At 34.9% G+C, this 19,811-nt stretch overlaps 1 protein-coding gene and 1 long non-coding RNA gene across 2 annotated transcripts; both read left to right on the forward strand.

Moving 5' to 3' along the window:
* The first annotated feature begins 10,340 nt into the window (after positions 1–10,340).
* Positions 10,341–16,907, forward strand: LOC140970134 (probable NOT transcription complex subunit VIP2). The gene is made up of 6 exons (XM_073431732.1): positions 10,341–10,377; positions 15,128–15,789; positions 15,880–15,932; positions 16,020–16,061; positions 16,441–16,579; positions 16,851–16,907. The coding sequence occupies exons 1-6, from the start codon at positions 10,341–10,343 to the stop codon at positions 16,905–16,907; spliced, it is 990 nt and encodes a 329-aa protein (XP_073287833.1).
* Positions 16,908–17,931: 1,024 nt separating this feature from the next.
* Positions 17,932–19,765, forward strand: LOC140970201 (uncharacterized). Its single transcript, XR_012174087.1, has 2 exons — positions 17,932–18,295; positions 19,089–19,765. It is a non-coding gene; the product is annotated as an uncharacterized lncRNA (long non-coding RNA).
* The last annotated feature ends 46 nt before the right edge of the window (positions 19,766–19,811 follow it).

Consider the following 19,811-nt stretch of genomic DNA (forward strand, 5'->3'; position numbering starts at 1 on the left):
CCTTGTGACTATTCTTCAGCTACCGACATAACTAAATCTGAAGTCCGAAAATTGCAAAGATAATATCATATTTTAGACTCCTAATTATGGTATTTGATTTATGAAAAATAATTGGAGAGATATTTTTCTTATTGAGAGAAATAAAGATAACATAGAGTTTTATTCCAAAAAAAACTCTATCATATCTTTGGTATGATTTTTAGAGATTATGATTTAAATTAATGAGTTTTTCTATCCTTGATATAACCTACAAAACGTGAGGTAGGGTGGCGGCTAAATCATTGCACAGGAAAAGAATTCTTCCTCTACCAATCTCACGTGAAGAGCATAAAAGAAAGAGCAAGGATTTTCTCCGATTCTCTCCATAACTCTAGGCTACGTTTAATTTCTGATTTAAGGGTTGTTTTTACTGTTTAATTTATCACTGTGAGGTTTTGTTTTTTGGGTTTAATATTCTTGTTATTCCAAGTATTTGTTGATTTATATTTAAATCTATGAAAGTTGTATCTCGGTTAATCTGACAATTTAATTTGTTATATAATTTTCTACTGCTAGCCATGAATTCAGTGATCCGTAATTGTTATGAATGATTGGTACACGAGTAGCATAGATTAGATGTGTTGTGCTATCATAGCATATTTAGTCTAAATAAATCAACGAAACTCGATCTATCAATTGCAGCTATCTCGGTTGTTAGATTTTAGGATTAACTGTTTTCACAAAACTGAAATGCTATTTTTAATTAATATGGAACGCTATCGTGCCCAGTTAATTATTAATAAGTTTTGACTGGATGCTGGGTTCGGTCAATTATTTTAGGAAAACACAAGAATTTTAGCGGCTATCCCTATAATTCTAAGGTTAATTGCTTGGAACAACTTGAATAAATTATTTGTTAGCCGATGAACAATGATATAATTAAATAGTAGAACTCCCTTGAATCAGATCTTTCTAATATTAAATTCTTCATTTTATTCTAGTTGATTAATTATCATTTTAATTTATTATTTTCCTTTCTTGGATAAATTTAGTTTAGTATTTTATTTAATTCATATACAAAAACCCCCCCTTTTACTTGCATTTTGCTCGAAAGAAATCATCTCCCGTTCCCTGTGGATTCGACCCTACTCACCATTATACTAGTTTTATTTAAAGAGTAGGAATTTAAGTTTGGTGACACAACGACAGCACACCAAATTTTGGCGTCGTTGCCGGGGAACGGTGCAAGGTTAATTTCTTTTGATTTTTTTATTTTTTTACGCTTTGTTCTTCTCATACAGATGATTCATCAAGAGAAGAAGATTTTTTTGTTGTGAAATACTTCGAGATGTTTCATCGACAAGTATTCACAAGTTTTGTCCAACAAAACGGAGAGCCATTCTACATAGCATGGGATAAATTCAATAATTTAGTAACAACATTCAGGAATCATGATTTTTCTAACTATGTTATTATTCGACTTTTCCTTAAAGGTTTGGATGCAGTTACACGTAGATGGGTATTTGAGGGGACACTAACAACTGGTAGTCCACTACTTAGTCGACATGAAGATAGTGTGATATATTTGTTAACTGATATGGCCGACTTTGACTACCATCAGTATTGGGATCCTTCGCTGCAGAGTTGGAGCCACCAATACACTCCAGAAATTAGCCACTCTGATTTTACAGACCAACCTTTCGAGCATAAAAAAGATGAGGGACATAGTCTTGAATTAATCATAAGTCGACTGAATGATATGGTAAACAAGTGTGTGGCATTGAATGAGGAAACTGTAAAACCTCAGTCTGAAGAAATTTTGGAAGAAATATCATTCGAAGATGTGTCATTAGTGAAGTTGAGAAATGAACAAGCTCCTGAGACTATCGATTTGAGCTCATCGATAATATTATCATACATACATCTAGGAGGTCCTTGTCTTTCTCCATTGCCAATTTCAACAGATTTTGTTCTTCAAGATCCAGCGATGATATTCTCATCTCATGCCCACTATTTAAAGTCACGTTTTGTTAAGGAGACGAGCTTACATTGTATACATCAAGCCAAACTTGAGGGCACATGGAACCAAGACCCATTTATGATGTCATATGACACGTACTTTGGGCGTCAGCCGCTCTTTGAATGAGTGCTTTTGAGGGTTAAGCTGACGACTAAAAATCAAGCGCTTTTGGGAGGCAACCCAAATTTTTTGTTCTTATTATTTTTATTTTTTTTTTCACATAGTATAATTTTTATTACCTTTGTGCAGAAGATGTCTTAAAACAAGGCGGGAACTCGGCTTATAATAATATAACTTCTGCACCAAAAAAAAAAAAATTGCCCTAAACACAGTAGATGTTTTCTAACAAGGCATGACCACGCCTTATGAGAAAACATCTTCTGCAAAAAAAAAAAAAAAACAGAATTTACGTTTTTTTAATCTAACTCTATTTTTTTCTTCCCCCCTTCCCAAATTTCTTGCAGGCTTCTTCTTCCTAGCACCGACCTCCATCTCTCGGTCCGCCACAACTTCGTACAGCAGCGTCGCTCAACCACCGATACCACTCCGCCACAGCAATAGGAAGCTTTGCTCTACGATGCCCAACAATTTTCAGGGGAGTTATCTAACTTCCCTTGCTTGCTTTTACTGTCTGTGTTGTGCATCTACTTTTTGTGTCATTGAGGACATTACCACATATAGGTGTGGGAGGGGGTATATAGCCTTATTTATGGTTTCAATTTTTTTTCCTCATTTTTTGCATGTTTAATTGAAAAAAAAAGAACAAAACAAAATAAAAAAAATAAAAATAAACATGGTAGAGTGAATTTGTTTGATCCATAAAGCATGTAGTGTTTATTCGTTATCTCTCTCATTTGAATCTTGAATGCCTCTGATGCGAGTCTATGAAAAAAAACTGATGTTTTCTTTGTATGTAACTGTTTTTGCATTCTTACTACTACATTTGTGGGTAGTTGCTCTTGATGATATGTTGAAATGATAAGTGTATGGGATCTAGCACACATACCGCTTTCTTTGGTGAGCTTTGAGCCTATGAGCAAACATTATATCATGCTCCATTTTATTTGATTGTGTGTTGGTCATGCATTGTTGACTTTTCTAGAACTTGCAATTGTTGACACCTTGTGATGGATTAGATGCATAAACAAAGTAAAGGGCATTAGGTTCAAACCGTTTTCTTTCGCATCATCAGTGCCGTTCTTTTGAGCCTACCCTGATTCATTTACCACTAGTGAGCCAAGTTCGAGCCTGAGCTATTCATTGGAAAATAACCACATTACAAGCCATGATAAATCCTTTTTGTTGGTTATCCCTCTATTTGAACCTTGAATTGGAGAATCATACAAACTTATCACATTTAGCATCGCTTGGAGCCAAGAAAGTGCAAATTGTTAAGATCGAGTGATTCATGCTCGTAGTCGTTGTCTCAAAAAAAAATATTTCTTATACACAAAAATAAAAAAAAAATTTAGATGTAAAAAAAATATATATGGAAAAAAGAGAAAAAAAATGAAGGAAAAAAGGGAGTGAAAAGGAAAATAAGAACGAAGATGAAAAAAACAATGTTCTTGGATGTTATAATGAGATTGAAGATATTATTGTTAGCTGGATGCAATTGTTTTTGTGGAAGGTATGTATGATCTCTTCAATTCCATAAACACATTGTGCCTTCTTTCCTACCTTACCTCTAGCCACAGTTCAACCCATTTATAGCCCTTGTTTGTGCATTTCAATCCATTCACTTGGTGGAGGATGTGATATATTTGCAAGCTTATGGTAAAAATTTTCAGTGTTTTGACAAGAGAGCTCCTTGATACATACCTAGACACTTACGAGTGACATGAGCGAATCCTGTGAGAAGTGTTTGGACTCTATGCATTTTTATTTCTACATATTCGGAAGGAAGCAATTGCTCATGATGTTGGTAGTCAGATGCCTAACAATGAAATTTCTTAGGTGCATGAAAAAAAAAAAATTGCTGACAAGTAAAAGAAGCAGAAAGAGGATAATGAGTTGAGATAATGAATTGAACTCTTTTATGCTTGAGGACAAGCATGGTTTAGGTGTGGGAGATTTGATAGGCTTCTAATAGTTGGTATTTTTTGTTGTCATATCTCTTATTGTTACCATTTTCAACATGCTTAATTGACACATTTTTGTGTGATTTTATTGTAGGAGGAAGTTTTCTTCTCGTAAGATAAATATGTGCTAAAATGATGATTTTATATCACAATTAAAGTTGTCGATATAATCTTCGTGGAAGACTTGAAGCAGAAAAAATTCAGAAGAGGTCTTTCCACAAGGCGTGATCACACCTTGTGACTATTCTTCAGCTACCGGCATAACTAAATCTGAAGTCCGAAAATTGCAAATATAATATCATATTTTAGACTCCTAATTATGGTATTTGATATATGAAAAATAATTGGAGAGATATTTTTCTTATTGGGAGAAATAAAGATAACATAGAGTTTTATTCCAAAAAAAACTCTATCATATCTTTGGTATGATTTTTAGAGATTATGATTTAAATTAATGAGTTTTTCTATCCTTGATATAACCTACAAAACGTGAGGTAGGGAGGCGGCTGAATCATTGCACAGGAAAAGAATTCTTCCTCTACCAATCTCATGTGAAGAGCATAAAAGAAAGAGCAAGGATTTTCTCCGATTCTCTCCATAACTCTAGGCTAAGTTTAATTTCTGATTTAAGGGTTGTTTTTACTGTTTAATTTATCACTGTGAGGTTTTGTTTTTTGGGTTTAATATTCTTGTTATTCCAAGTATTTGTTGATTTATATTTAATTCTATGAAAGTTGTATCTCGGTTAATCTGACAATTTAATTCGTTATATAATTTTCTACTGCTAGCCATGAATTCAGTGATCCGTAATTGTCATGAATGATTGGTACACGAGTAGCATAGATTAGATGTGTTGTGCTATCATAGCATATTTAGTCTAAATAAATCAACGAAACTCGATCTATCAATTGCAGCTATCTCGGTTGTTAGATTTTAGGATTAACTGTTTTCACAAAACTGAAATGCTATTTTTAATTAATATGGAACGCTATCGTGCCCAGTTAATTATTAATAAGTTTTGACTGGATGCTGGGTTCGGTCAATTATTTTAGGAAAACACAAGAATTTTAGCGGCTATCCCTATAATTCTAAGGTTAATTGCTTGGAACAACTTGAATAAATTATTTGTTAGCCGATGAACAATGATATAATTAAATAGTAGAAATCCCTTGAATCAGATCGTTCTAATATTAAATTCTTCATTTTATTATAGTTGATTAATTATCATTTTAATTTATTATTTTCCTTTCTTGGATAAATTTAGTTTAGTATTTTATTTAATTCATATACAAAAAACCCCCTTTTACTTGCATTTTTCTCGAAAGAAATCATCTCCCATTCCCTGTGGATTCGACCATGCTCACCATTATACTAGTTTTATTTAAAGAGTAAGAATTTAAGTTTGGTGGCACAACGACAGCACACCACTTATTCGATTTCCTCAGTCTTTGTTGAATAATCAATCATGAGTTTTCAAGAAATAGTGTAGACTAAACTCGTGAAACCTTAAAAAACTTGCTAACTTTTAGGCCGAATTACCCTACAACAACATTCACGTGTAGACTTTAAATTAGGTAAATTTAAATTGAGAAGTCATTTTGACCTTCTATAAATAAGCAATTTTTATTTATTTTATCTTAGATTCATAATTTTTTTTTGAAACTAGAAACTCATCACGTGCACATATTTTTAACATAATCATAAAATAAGAGGCATTTTGTCCGTCCATTAAAAATTACCAACGTAGTTACCATCAACTATAATTATTGGTAAATTGACACACATTTGATTATACAATTCATTTCAGAGAAATGTCACACGTTCAATTTAATTACCATGAATTGATGAGATTATGATCGTTAAGAGAGACATTGTTGAGAAGCAATAATCATATCTACTAAGAGATTGTTTAACGTACAAAGTTTCGGTTGCTGTGCAGTTTTAAAATTTTAGTTGTAACGTTATTCAAATCCATATATTTTAATAAAACGAGTGTCGTCGCTAAAATACTTTCAATTACTTACATTCTCTCTATAATAGTATTTAATTACAATGAGTACTGTAACATTGATAATAAATCAATACTTTACTTACTAAATGACTCAAAAATAACAGTCTACTTACTAAAATCAATTTTACTCATTTAAAATTTACAATATATTAATCCTGATACGGTAGGGCGAATAATTCATCTATATAAAACATATAATTAAATAACAATAATAATAATAATAACATTCATTATTTAGACTTAATAAAAAAATATTTAGACATATAATTATATTACTAATTTTATCTTCCTGGCTATAATTAATTTTCCCTTAATTATATGATGTCTATTATTTTGGCATATATATATTTACAATAACTTGCTTGGAAAAATTAGGAGGAAAAAAAAAACAAACCTCTTTATGTTTCCTTTCGGGTGCCAATTATTAATGAAAAATACATAAAAAAATTAATTTCGATTCTCCTCATTTATGTTTTTATTAAGAAAAATTGATACGTGATGCTAAAAACCAAAAATTGCATGTAAGTAAATACAAAATTCAATGTAGTAACTTATGGGGTGAAATAATTTTTTAATTCAAAATTTGTGTTTGAGTTTTTATCTATCATGTTATGTTTTGTTTTGGGAAATAATATGTTTTTATGGAGACCAAAACTAAAAATTATAGGTTTTTTGTTTAAATTTAAAGTTAAATAAAACATGGGTTTTAATAAAAATCAAAATGTTTTATTAATTAATAAATAAAGTTAATGTGAATTAAAGCACAATGTTTGTGATCAATTGTATTTTTTCTCAGTGTAATCTAACATAAATGCATATAGAAAACTTATGGTTTCACTTTTTTTAATAACTTATATTATATTATTTTAATTACGATTTGTTTGTTTTTATATCAATCTACTTAAATTTAAATACATTAATGAGATACAAATAAAGTCAAATGATGAGAATTCTACAAGAGAAGCTCAATGTAATACAAAATTATTATAAAGTTACTTGCTTTTTTAAATATTAAAGAATCACAGTGAAGATTACGTGCATTAAATTTTTGATTTTTTCTCTTGATTTCCCACAATCTGTAAATAGCATAATATTACATAGATTGTCTGAATTTACACGACACATGTTCAAAATTATGAATAGGATAATTAGAATATTTTGAATAATTTTCTAATGTGAGTTTGAAATAAAAAAATTTTGGATTATTTTCATTAAATTTCAGGACGCAGGAAAAGACAATTTTATCAAATTTTACGTACTAACTTAAATTTATAGATGATGTACATATAATGCATTATTTTACCAAAATTCATAAATCGACGATTATGACACATGCATACGTAAAATTTCGATATACAAAAAATTCCCGCCTTTTATTCTTTTTTAATAATTTACACGAAAATAACATCAGGAGAATTGTTGGAGACGAAAGTTCAATTAATAAAAACTAGTTCGTGTCTTCTTTGAAAATTAGTAATATTCATGCTGCAAAAATAAGTTTTATTAACCCAAAATAAATAATTGAAAGGAGCATTGTAGAGAATTGTACACTTCCAACACTGTAGACAAAAGAGAGTCCTCCTATATAAAGGGGAGTCCTGTATCAATTCCAGACACCCAACTTCCTAGCTACAAAGCATCCTTCTCCTGCTTAGCATTGAACATCAGTGAGAACTTATTTCCAATAATCAACACGTCTAAATTTGTTTTCACATTCAAAATTCTAAATTTTTTTTTTCTTTTCAGTTTTCTGAAGGTGGCTGAAATATTTTATAATTTTTTGTTTTCATTTTCTTTTTCTTTTGTAATTGATACAGGTTGATTAAATCGGATTTTCATTGAGTTTTTCATTGAAATATTAGTAGGTTTTTTATGGTTTTATAACCATCTGGTTGACCATGCACGCATTTGAATTAACTTTTTAAATCGAATTCCCGTAGGCTTTAAAGTCATGCTTGTTTGGATGTGCTTATAATTGGATGGGTTAAGAATTGAGGTTAAAAAACTTCGGTTTTGTCTTAGATCTCTTCTTTTTCCTGGAGATTTCTTGAATTCTGGATTTGATTTAGTTGTAAATGATTTAAAGGAGCAACCATTGAGTGAAGAGATCTGTGGTTTACTTGGTAAAAAAATTTGTAAGAGAATTACTTTATCAAAAGTGAGATCTTGGTGCCTAGCAAATTAAAATGGCAGGATTTTTTTTGAAAGCATTAAAAAGACAGAATTGTTTATGTTTTTTGGGTTTTTAAACAAAGATCTGGATTTTCATGCCAAAAAAAAAAACAAGTTATTCGACCGTTAACTGTTAAAAAAATCTATTTTGTGATGATCGATTGTGCGGTTATATTTGTGTTACTTAAATCATGTCGTTGTACATTTACCGTACGTTGGACGTTACAAGATTCATGGAATATTCGAGTTTGCGTCACTTGCTTTATATATGATGGAATGATGACTTTAAATTCTATCCGAAAATTACTATGCGTATTAAGAAAAAGTTGACAAGAAGACGGTTCTTGGATTTTTTGTTCATTTGGTGATCTTTATGCATGATTCTTTTTGGCGATGCATCATCGAATAGTTGGAAACTCAATCAATGCATGTGTTGCATATGCCATAAAAAGTTTGGCATTCATATTTTGAAAGACCAAAATGATTTAATAATGTTGTACTTATTATCTTGCAGTTATTGAAGTGCAAAATGTGGACACCAAAGACATCAAACAAGTCTAACTCAAACCGTGTAGATGTCAATGGAAGAACTTATATGACTCCCTATTCTACCCCATTTGTTCCATCTAGACCTAGTGCTGCTTCTAATGAATCTGGTGGTATACTCTCCAAGTTGCTGATCAATATCTACTTTTTTTTATATAGATGTTGCAATGCTTGAATTAACACAAATTTTCTTTCCTCAATATTGCTGGAAACAATAAAGGGCTTCGCAACAATATCCACGGGAGTTATACTCCGTATTTTCCTGGATCATATGCATCAAGAAGTTCAACAAATATTGTCGATCTTCCAAGTGTCATTCAACAAACTCAAGGAGTCTCGTCGAGTATGAGAAACACGTCACGTGTTTTAACCAATGAACCTTTCCAGGTAAAACTACACAACTTATCTAACAATATTGCAATAGGAAAAACTCTTCAAAAAAATTCTTTGTATGCATACAACGAATAATCTTATCTGCAAGTACTGGTCATAAATATCTCTACTATCTAGTTTCTTGAGAAATCCTAAACTGTAATTGACCATCTGATGCAGCTGTCTCTCGGAAGCTCACGTGGGTATAATTCGGGCATCACAAAAACCGGGGGTATAATTTTTTCAAACTTACAAAGACAAATGTATTGAATCTACAATCTTTTCATCATATTTTGTGATTTCAGGACCACCTTTGATTCCTAAGCCACCTTTGGTTCCAAATAAGGGACATGCAGGACGAATGGTCAATTCTATTGGTGGTTTTGTCGGTGCAGATGGTAGTGGTTCAAGTTCTACTGGGTTGGCTAATGTCCCTAGTCCTGTTTCTGGCTTGAATTTGTCCGGTAAATACTATACGTTTATCACATATATATGATTAAATAAGTAGTACAACAATATTGGCAGGATTATACTTAAAACCCGAGAAGTTTAGCATTTACAAGTTCTGTGTGCATAATCTAACTTATCCATTTGTTAGTTTTTCACGTTTGCTCAGCAATAACAACATTGTATATTTTACATAAGTTGCATTGAAGTATTTTTTATTTGCATTTATAGATATACAAGTCATGCAAAACGTCGGGGGTCTCGTTGATTATAGCGCAACACAGCGCCAGAAAGAACATTTAGTGCAGCCTCAGCAATATCCAGTGAGTTAATGTGCTTGAAGATGAGGTTTACTTGAATATTTGTGAACATCTACATGATTCATAAATACCTTTTGTCTACTAGATGGGAAGATCTCCTGGTTTTATGTTTGGTGCTATAAATGCATCACATTATCCTCTGCAACAAGGTCATGATTCTTCAATAAGTGGAACGGGGTTTTCTTCTCCTATGCCAGGCAATCAAGTTCTTCATTTTCATGGTTCCGAGGTATGCACAACCTATTCTTTCTATTATGATTTAAACTTCAAATGATCCAGTAGTTTCCGTAATTTAAATCTAGGACTTTCTTCACTGCAGATTTTTCCCCTAAGTGACAAAGAAAATAGAGGATATTTTGGATTTCTAATTACTTGTAATCTACTGTCATCTTATGCAGCAATATCATCATTTCCAGCAAACTGTGTTAGGTGAATTATTATGGGGTGGGGCCCACATTAAATTAAATAATAATATAAACTCATCCCACATCGAATTTTTATTAAAACTGAACAAGGGAATTAGTTATAAATAGAGCTCAATTCCTTCAGTTATTGTATCTCAAAATCAAAAGCTTTTTAGCTTTGATAAAAAGAGAGTGCATAGAAAAAAGAGTGTATTTTTTTCTTGAGTGCGGGAATTCTCTTTGTGTGAGTTAGAGAAATTATTTTCTCGGTATACACGGGTTGGGAGTGTGAGAAATATTGAGTGTATTGGTGTATACACTTGTTGTAATATTTCTCCTGTTATAAAAGTTGCAGTGCTCCGTGGACGTAGCCTATATTGGGTGAACCACGTAAATCTTTGTGTTCTTGTTGGTTATTTTATTCCGCAAGTTTTTGGGTACTATTATCATCGTGGTCGGCATCGTTTCGGGGGTGTAATTCCCCAACAACTGGTATCAGAGCCTTGTTGTGAAAATTCTTAAGAATTCTGAGTATGCTCTGTGGTTGCAGCTTTGTCTGATCTTCCACATCAGAAAAGAGTTTTTAGATTTTTTGCTAAGGCTAGAGAAGTGATGGCCGGATATGATGGATCGGGACCGAGAATCAACAAGTTCGACGGAACAGATTTTTCTTTTTGTCGGTTACAGATAAGAGATTATTTGTACAGTAAGAAGCTGCATCAACCTCTATCAGGAAAAAAACCGGAAAAGATGGAGGATGATGATTGGGAGCTCCTTGACCGACAGGTTTTAGGTGTCATACGATTGACCCTAACAAAGAACGTAGCGCATAACGTGGCGGAGGCCAAAACCACGGAGGATATGATGATCATTCTATCAGACATGTACGAGAAGCCATCAGCAAACAACAAAGTACATCTCATGAAGAAGTTATTCAACTTGAAGATGGGAGAAGGTGCTTCGGTGGCAAAACACATAAATGAATTCAACACGATTGTCTCCCAGCTGACATCGGTGGACATCAAATTTGATGATGAGATTCGGGCACTTATTCTTCTGGCGTCTTTACCAGACAATTGGGAACCGATGCGGGCAGCGGTTAGCAATTCTGTTGGAAAAGGAAAACTACAACTCAATGATGTTAGAGATCAAATCCTTGCTGAAGAAGTTCGCAGGAAAGACTCGGGTGAAGCAACATCATCGAGATCTGCTCTAAATCTTGATAACAGAGGAAGAGGCAGGAGTGGTGAAAGGAGTTCCAACCGATGGCGCGGTAGATCCAAGTCAAGAAATGGAAAAGACAAAAACATCTCTGAAAAGAATATGAAGTGCTGGAGCTGTGGTGAGACTGGTCACCTGAAAAAGAACTGCAGATCAATGAAGAATAATGCCAATGCTGTCACTGATGAAGTACATGATGCTCTGCTATTATCCATGGAAAGCCCTGTTGATTCTTGGGTTATGGACTCGGGAGCTTCGTTTCATACCACTGGTGATCGCGATGTATTTGATAATTACATCGCTGGCGATTACGGAAAAGTTTTCCTGGCTGATGGAAAACCCTTGGAAATTGTTGGTATGGGTGATGTACGGATGAAGATGTCAAATGGATCTGTCTGGAAAATCAACAAAGTCAGACATGTACCAAATTTGACACGCAATCTGATCTCGGTGGGACAGCTCGATGATGAAGGCCACAATGTGACCTTCGGTGATGGTTCCTGGAAAGTGAACAAAGGAGCCATGATTGTTGCTCGAGGAAAGAAAACTGGAACATTGTATATGACTTCCAGTTGCAGAGACACATTAGCAGCTGTGGATGCTGGAGCCAATTCAAGTCTATGGCATTATAGACTTGGACACATGAGTGAGAAGGGAATGAAGATGTTGGTGTCAAAAGGAAAGCTACCAGAATTAAAGACTGTTGAACACCAACTATGTGAAAGCTGTATCTTTGGAAAGCAGAAGAAGGTGAGCTTTTCAAAAGGCGGTAAAGAACCGAAAGCAGCAAAGTTGGAGCTGGTTCATACTGATGTATGGGGACCATCTCCTGTGACATCCCTTGGAGGCTCGAGATACTATGTCACATTCATTGACGATTCGAGTAGAAAAGTTTGGGTTTATTTTCTGAAAAATAAATCTGATGTTTACGAGACCTTTAAAAGGTGGAAAGCCATGGTGGAAAATGAGACCAACTTGAAGGTGAAGTGCTTACGGTCTGACAATGGTGGAGAATATGAAGATGATGAGTTCAAGAAATATTGTGCACAGAACGGGATCAAGATGGAGAAAACCATTCCTGGTACACCTCAACAGAATGGTGTAGCTGAAAGGATGAACAGGACCTTGAATGAACGCGCAAGGAGCATGAGATTGCATTCTGGATTGCCAAAATCATTCTGGGCTGATGCTGTTAACACTGCAGCATATCTGATCAACAGAGGACCTTCGGTACCACTGGACTACAAAATACCCGAAGAGGTTTGGAGCGGCAAAGAAGTAAACCTTTCTTTCTTGAAAGTGTTTGGATGTCTATCCTATGTTCATATTGATTCAGCAAGCAGAACAAAACTTGATCCGAAATCAAAGAAGTGCTTCTTTATTGGTTATGGAGATAATGAGTTTGGTTATCGTTTCTGGGATGACCAAAATCGGAAGATCATTCGGAGCAGGGATGTAATCTTTAATGAGAAACTTCTGTACAAGGACAAGTCAGACATTGGAGCTGGAGATGAATGTCCTGAAGTCGAGAAGACTGATGAAGTGCCATTGACAAACATTCCTGTGAATGAATCGAAAACCAGTAACCAGGAAGATGAAGAAGAAACTGCACAAGATGATGACCCACAAACTCCGGTGATTGAACTCAGGAGATCTTTGAGAACCATTAGACCACCTGATAGATACTCCCCTGCACTTCACTATATTTTGCTGACAGACAAAGGTGAACCGGAGACTTATGAAGAGGCAATGCAAAATGATGATTCAACCAAGTGGGAGTTGGCCATGGAAGATGAGATGGATTCACTGTCATCCAATCAGACGTGGGAGTTGACAGAACTTCCGCAAGGCAAAAAGGCGTTACATAACAAGTGGGTGTACCGGTTAAAAGAAGAGCATGATGGTAGCAAGCGGTACAAGGCAAGACTTGTTGTAAAAGGCTTCCAACAACGGGAAGGAATTGATTACACCGAGATTTTCTCTCCGGTGGTTAAATTAACCACTATCAGGACTGTACTTGGACTAGTGGCGAAGGAAGACTTACATTTGGAGCAGTTGGATGTAAAGACTGCGTTTCTTCACGGTGACCTAGATGAAGAAATTTATATGAAGCAGCCACAGGGCTTTGAAGTACGGGGAAAAGAGAGAATGGTGTGCAAACTTCAGAAGAGCTTGTACGGTCTCAAACAAGCTCCAAGACAGTGGTACAAGAAGTTTGATGGATTCATGAGTGAAAATGGATTCCTAAGGTGTCAAGCTGATCACTGCTGTTATGTGAAAAAGTTTGACGGTTCTTATATCATACTACTGCTATATGTAGATGATATGCTGATAGCTGGAGCTTGTCTGGAAGAAATTGATAAACTCAAGAAAGATTTATCAAAGGAATTTGCCATGAAGGATTTGGGTGCTGCAAAGCAAATCCTTGGAATGAGGATCTTCAGAGACCGGGTGAATGGATTCTTGAAGTTATCTCAAGAAGAGTACGTGAAAAAGGTGGTTAGCAGATTTAATATGGATGAAGCTAAATCTGTGAGTACTCCTTTGGCTAGTCATTTCAAACTAACCAAAGCACAATCACCATCGACGGAGCAGGAGCAGGCTTATATGAATAAGGTTCCTTATGCTTCTGCTGTCGGAAGCCTCATGTATGCAATGGTGTGCACAAGACCAGACATAGCACATGCAGTGGGAGTTGTGAGCAGGTTTATGAGTAATCCAGGAAAGCAACACTGGGAAGCAGTTAAGTGGATTCTCAGGTATTTGAAAGGTACTGCTAGTTGTTCTTTATGCTTCAGGAGATCAAAATTTGGCTTACAGGGTTTTGTCGATGCCGATATGGGTGGTGACCTGGATGGCAGGAAAAGTACTACTGGATATGTGTTCACATTAGGTGGTACAGTTGTAAGCTGGGTGTCTAAGCTGCAAAAGATTGTTGCGCTTTCGACTACTGAGGCTGAGTATGTTGCAGTTACAGAAGCTAGCAAGGAGATGATATGGTTGAAATCATTTCTGGAGGAATTGGGTCAGAAGCTTGAAGATAGCACATTATACTGTGACAGTCAGAGTGCTATTCATTTAGCAAAAAATCCTGTTTATCATGCTAGGACAAAGCATATACAGGTTAGGTACCATTTCATCAGATCAGTGCTGGAAGATGGAGTCTTGACGCTGGAGAAGATTCCTGGAAGTAAAAATCCAGCCGATATGCTCACGAAGACGGTAACCATGGACAAACTGAAGTTGTGTTCAACTTCAGTTGGACTGCAGGTATAAATGGAGATATATGAGCTGCTGCAATGATGGTGTGAAGACATGATTGAAATCAAGTCTTCAAGTGGGAGAATTGTTAGGTGAATTATTATGGGGTGGGGCCCACATTAAATTAAATAATAATATAAACTCATCCCACATCGAATTTTTATTAAAACTGAACAAGGGAATTAGTTATAAATAGAGCTCAATTCCTTCAGTTATTGTATCTCAAAATCAAAAGCTTTTTAGCTTTGATAAAAAGAGAGTGCATAGAAAAAAGAGTGTATTTTTTTCTTGAGTGCGGGAATTCTCTTTGTGTGAGTTAGAGAAATTATTTTCTCGGTATACACGGGTTGGGAGTGTGAGAAATATTGAGTGTATTGGTGTATACACTTGTTGTAATATTTCTCCTGTTATAAAAGTTGCAGTGCTCCGTGGACGTAGCCTATATTGGGTGAACCACGTAAATCTTTGTGTTCTTGTTGGTTATTTTATTCCGCAAGTTTTTGGGTACTATTATCATCGTGGTCGGCATCGTTTCGGGGGTGTAATTCCCCAACAAACTGATCAACCTCAACCTCAACCTCGCTTCTATAATCCCTTAAGAGGTAAAGAGGTGGCAAAAAGCTCTCGGCTTGGACCTGAGCAAACTGATCAACCTCAACCTCAACCTCAACCTCGCTTCTATAATCCCTTAAGAGGTAAAGAGGTGGCACAAAGCTCTCGGCTTGGACCTGATGACTATGGGTTGCTTGGTTTGCTTAAAATAATAAAAGGTGCCAATCCGGCCAAAACCTCTCTTGCTATGGGAGTTGATCCGCACTCCCTCGGCCTCGACTTAAATTCTCTGGAGCCTCTTCACAAGAAGTTTGCATCTCCATTTTCTGATGAACCTGTGAAAGAAGGACCAAAGTATGATATCCCTGATTGCTACAATTCTCAACAACCTCCTCCATTGAAGGTGTTCTTTTATTCCGTTAATTGGTTAACTAGAGCAAACATATTCAGTTAACGCTGTTATTAATTAATGCGTCGCCTTGTATTTGTGCAGCTTAGTCACTTCAAGAAATTCCATCTAGCGATGTTGTTTTACATTTTTTACAGGTAAGTACTTACGATTCGGGCCTTTCATTAATTTAAAATTTAAGTCAGTGGCGCTTATCTTTGTGGATTTCGTCTCCTATCATGCAGTATGCCACAAGACCAGGCGCAACTCTTTGCAGCAAATGAAATGTAAGACATTTTCATCGAGATATTTGATTTACATTTCTCTTTTTTTCTTGAGCATGCATTTCTCTGTAGCAATAACATTTTTGCAAGATAGAATAGTTAGAGGGTTTGATGCTGTAACTTGTAGTATTGACATTGAGTTCCATCCTCAATTTTCGTTGCAAATTAGAAATTTAACCTTCTTGCATCTTTGAAGTTCCATCTGATTTTTCAGCTTGTCAGAAATCTAAAATAAGAGAGTGGAATCGGGCTATATATGTGTAATGTACCTTCCAAGTTCAGACTAACCCATGCTTCATGTTCATACGTAACTTTGCATGCATGCTTAAAGTTTCGTTCCTCATATTGAAAATGATTCAAAAGTATTCCAATATCTGCACAGACATGACAGAGGGTGGTACTTCCATAGAGAGCTCCGCATGTGGTTCATGAGAGACTCGTTGCCTGCTGTAAAGAATTCTACCTATGAAGTAGGTAGCTACATCTGTTTCGACCCTTACGCATGGCAGACCATAAGACAGGTTAGCAATATTGAATCTCGATTTGCGTCTCAAAGAGTGTCCGAGTTGGTAGAGTAGCTAGATAAATGCTTAACCAATCGGTCTAGGTCGATTCCTCTACCAACACTTTTTCAAGCACGTTTGTTGCACAGGGCTTTGCCTAGTGCTGTTTACCTACTTGTTCTGAGTTTACCAAAAAAAATAATTGAATCTCGAGTTACGACATTATATGCAGCGCACTTTTCCAAACCCGAGAATTAGGGTTACTTATTTCCTTCCTTGGTTGATGCAGGAAAACGTTGTCTTGCAATACGAAATGATCGAGCAAAGGCCGGTAGTTCCGCCGTAGAGATGATTTGTAATGCCAGTACTTCTACCTCCTGCCCAGGGTTGGATCACGTTATACATACAGATTTGTGGCAGCAAATTTTATTCTGTAGGTATTGTATTATGAACTTGTTACATTGTCTGAACAAAAGCTACATCTGTTTATTTGTGATTTAGTAATGGATTCATTTTTCCAAAAAAAATTGTGCAATCTTTAAAAAAAAAAATTTGTGCAATTCTCGTGCATCTTTACGCTAATTTTGAATCCCAAACACATTTTATTCTCTTCGAATTCAAAATTTTAATGTCTCGATTCATTTGCACACGATGTGCACGCAAATAAATTTTATCCTCATTTCACTTGACCTTTTTCCTTTGTTTTATGAATTGACAAAACGCTATTTTGTTGGGAAAAACACTAAAGAAAATTCACAACAAATAATAACAATAATATTTCTCGGAATATAACTAGAGCTAGGAAAATGAATGGATAAAGAATGACAAATAGGCATGATAGATAAAATTAATTAAATAATGTTTTTAAAAAACATATGTTGTAAATTAATGATATTAAATTGTGTTCAGATCGAGGTATTTAAAATTATAGACTTTAAATTTATTTGACTTATGCAGATGATTTAGATTTGAATGAATTTTAGATTTATTCTCATCTTTTTTGTATAATTTTACTAATAATTATCAGGATTTCAAATTCACTCGATATACGTGACATTTTGAAATATATTATTGTTAAATCAAATGTCTTCACTTAAATTAATTTATCCAAATAACATTTTATAGTCTAAATTAAAATATATGAATTTATATTTTCAACAAATTAGATTTTGTCAATATCATTTATTATCATACAAAATTGACATATATGAAATAAATTGATATAATAAAATAGTTAATTTCCCTTGGAAAGGAAAAAGAAAACTATAATGAACATGGGCATTTGTGTGGAGGGGCTCTTTTCACATTAATGTTAAATATAGGGACCTACAGGTGAAAAACCCCTCCACTCAACCGTTAAAAGCCGTTACTCGCCTCCCCTCAACATACCAATTGGAACTTGGCCCCAAATTCCCCATTCCATAGCCCTAATCAGAATCATCATTCGACAGAAATTTCCGAAAATCTAAAAAAATATGCCATGAGGTTGCTCGTCGTAACAGAGATTACCACTCTTTCGCTATCCAAGTATGCGCCCGCAACTGAAATTCTCTCCAAATCAACGATCGAAAAATGCGAAATGGTCTCTGAATTGGACGGGCTCAACTGCACTTCCAAGATTGTTCTCGATTTATCTGTTCCAAATGTGTGGGAGGCAAGTGCACATTGCAAAGAGCTTTGCTCTCCACTTATCGAATCTGATGCTGGATTGCACGTTGTCCAAATGTGTGAGAGGCAACTGCACATTGCGAAGAGCTTTTCTCTCCACTTATCAATATTTCTTAATCTTTGTCTTACCCTTTTTTTTTCTTGTTTTCTTGTTTTTAACTGATAAAGTTATTTGTGAATCCATGAATATATACTTTATTGTTTTTGGTAATTTAGTGTCCCAGGTACGTAAATGACAATTATTTGGATAACTTTGAAGTGCTTTAAGACAAAATTTAGATTCATATACCGTTTAAAGGTTCCACTGTAAGTCCTAATTCCATTTGAACCAGTATTTGATGAAGTCGCTAGGTTTAGTATTTTATATAGCCAAAATATGACGAAATTCTTTACCAAATTAACTGAAATGGATTAGTAATGGTGCAACTTTGCTTATTTCCCAAATTTTGAGATCTTTGTTACGCTGGAAAATTTCTTTTCTCTTGGTTACAACTGTCTGAAGCTCTAAACACAATGCAGGGAGTCATGAATTTTCCATTATTTTTCATGTTCCTAGATGAAGCTTGTCTTTTATGTTCTGTCATACAACTTTCTCACAGCGATAGGTGTCTAATACTGTTTATTTTATTTGTGTTTCACACCATCATTTTAAAGCTAATTTACAATAAATAAGAGTACAATTCACCAATATTTAGGTGGTCCAATTTGGAATTTCGTTTACTTTATAGCTAGCGAATGCCTGTTGTAATTTTCAATACCGATGATTCTTCAACAGCTTTTATCTCTCTATTTTTTCACTGAAATAGATTATGAGCTTGATTTTCATCTTTCAATCGAGGTCTTTGTCTTAAATGTCAAGGTATCCATTATTATACTCAAAGCTCCCTCACTTCTGAGTACATTGTGTTGATTTTAAATGGAAAAAGATCTGAAGATATCACAATCATGATGCTCAAAAGAGGCGGCACATTCCTGGTGAGCACCGCCGCGGCAGTTTAACTGGGGAAATGATTACCATTATCATCTTCACCATGTATACAAGGACAAGCATAAGCATGGAAGGCACAAAAGCTCAGGAACATCGTGGGAAGCTCACATGGGCAGGAGAGAGGACGGTTGTGCTAGACATCATAGAAAAAGGAAAAAAGATGACCCTGACAAAAACTGGAAAATGCCCAAGGCACGGAATGAGTAACAAGATGATTATTTGAAGTAAAGTATCCTGATCATATAACGACTGGAGAGAGTACAGTACAATTATGTGGAATAAAAGCATTGCTGCCTATCCATGTCCGTGACATTCTCTCAATTTATTAGATTTGTTCATTCTAATGTTAACCACCTCTGACCTTAGACTGTTAAAAGGACCGAAAAGCCATAGAAAAGCAACTTGTTCAAGATATGAAGTAATATTCCGATGGTTGAAGACGGTTTCTAAAAGATTAATGCTGAAAAATTTGTACTCATACAATACCTGATAATTACACTGACAATGTATTGTATTCTAAGTGAATGAACTTTTCTTGTGCTTGTTTCCGAGAAGGCTAGAACTACCACTATTTTTGTTGGATAATGTATACAA

The sequence above is a fragment of the Primulina huaijiensis genome, unplaced genomic scaffold, assembly GCF_012295235.1.
Source record: "Primulina huaijiensis isolate GDHJ02 unplaced genomic scaffold, ASM1229523v2 scaffold43369, whole genome shotgun sequence".
NCBI classification, from domain to species: Eukaryota; Viridiplantae; Streptophyta; class Magnoliopsida; order Lamiales; family Gesneriaceae; genus Primulina; species Primulina huaijiensis.

Coding starts and splice junctions, on each gene's coding strand:
- LOC140970134 (XM_073431732.1), top strand. CDS start 10,341: ATGCAGCAATATCATCATTTCCAGCAAACTGTGTTAG. Junction 16,062..16,440: donor CTCTTTGCAGCAAATGAAAT/GTAAGACATTTT, acceptor ATATCTGCACAG/ACATGACAGAGGGTGGTACT. Junction 16,580..16,850: donor CATGGCAGACCATAAGACAG/GTTAGCAATATT, acceptor TGGTTGATGCAG/GAAAACGTTGTCTTGCAATA.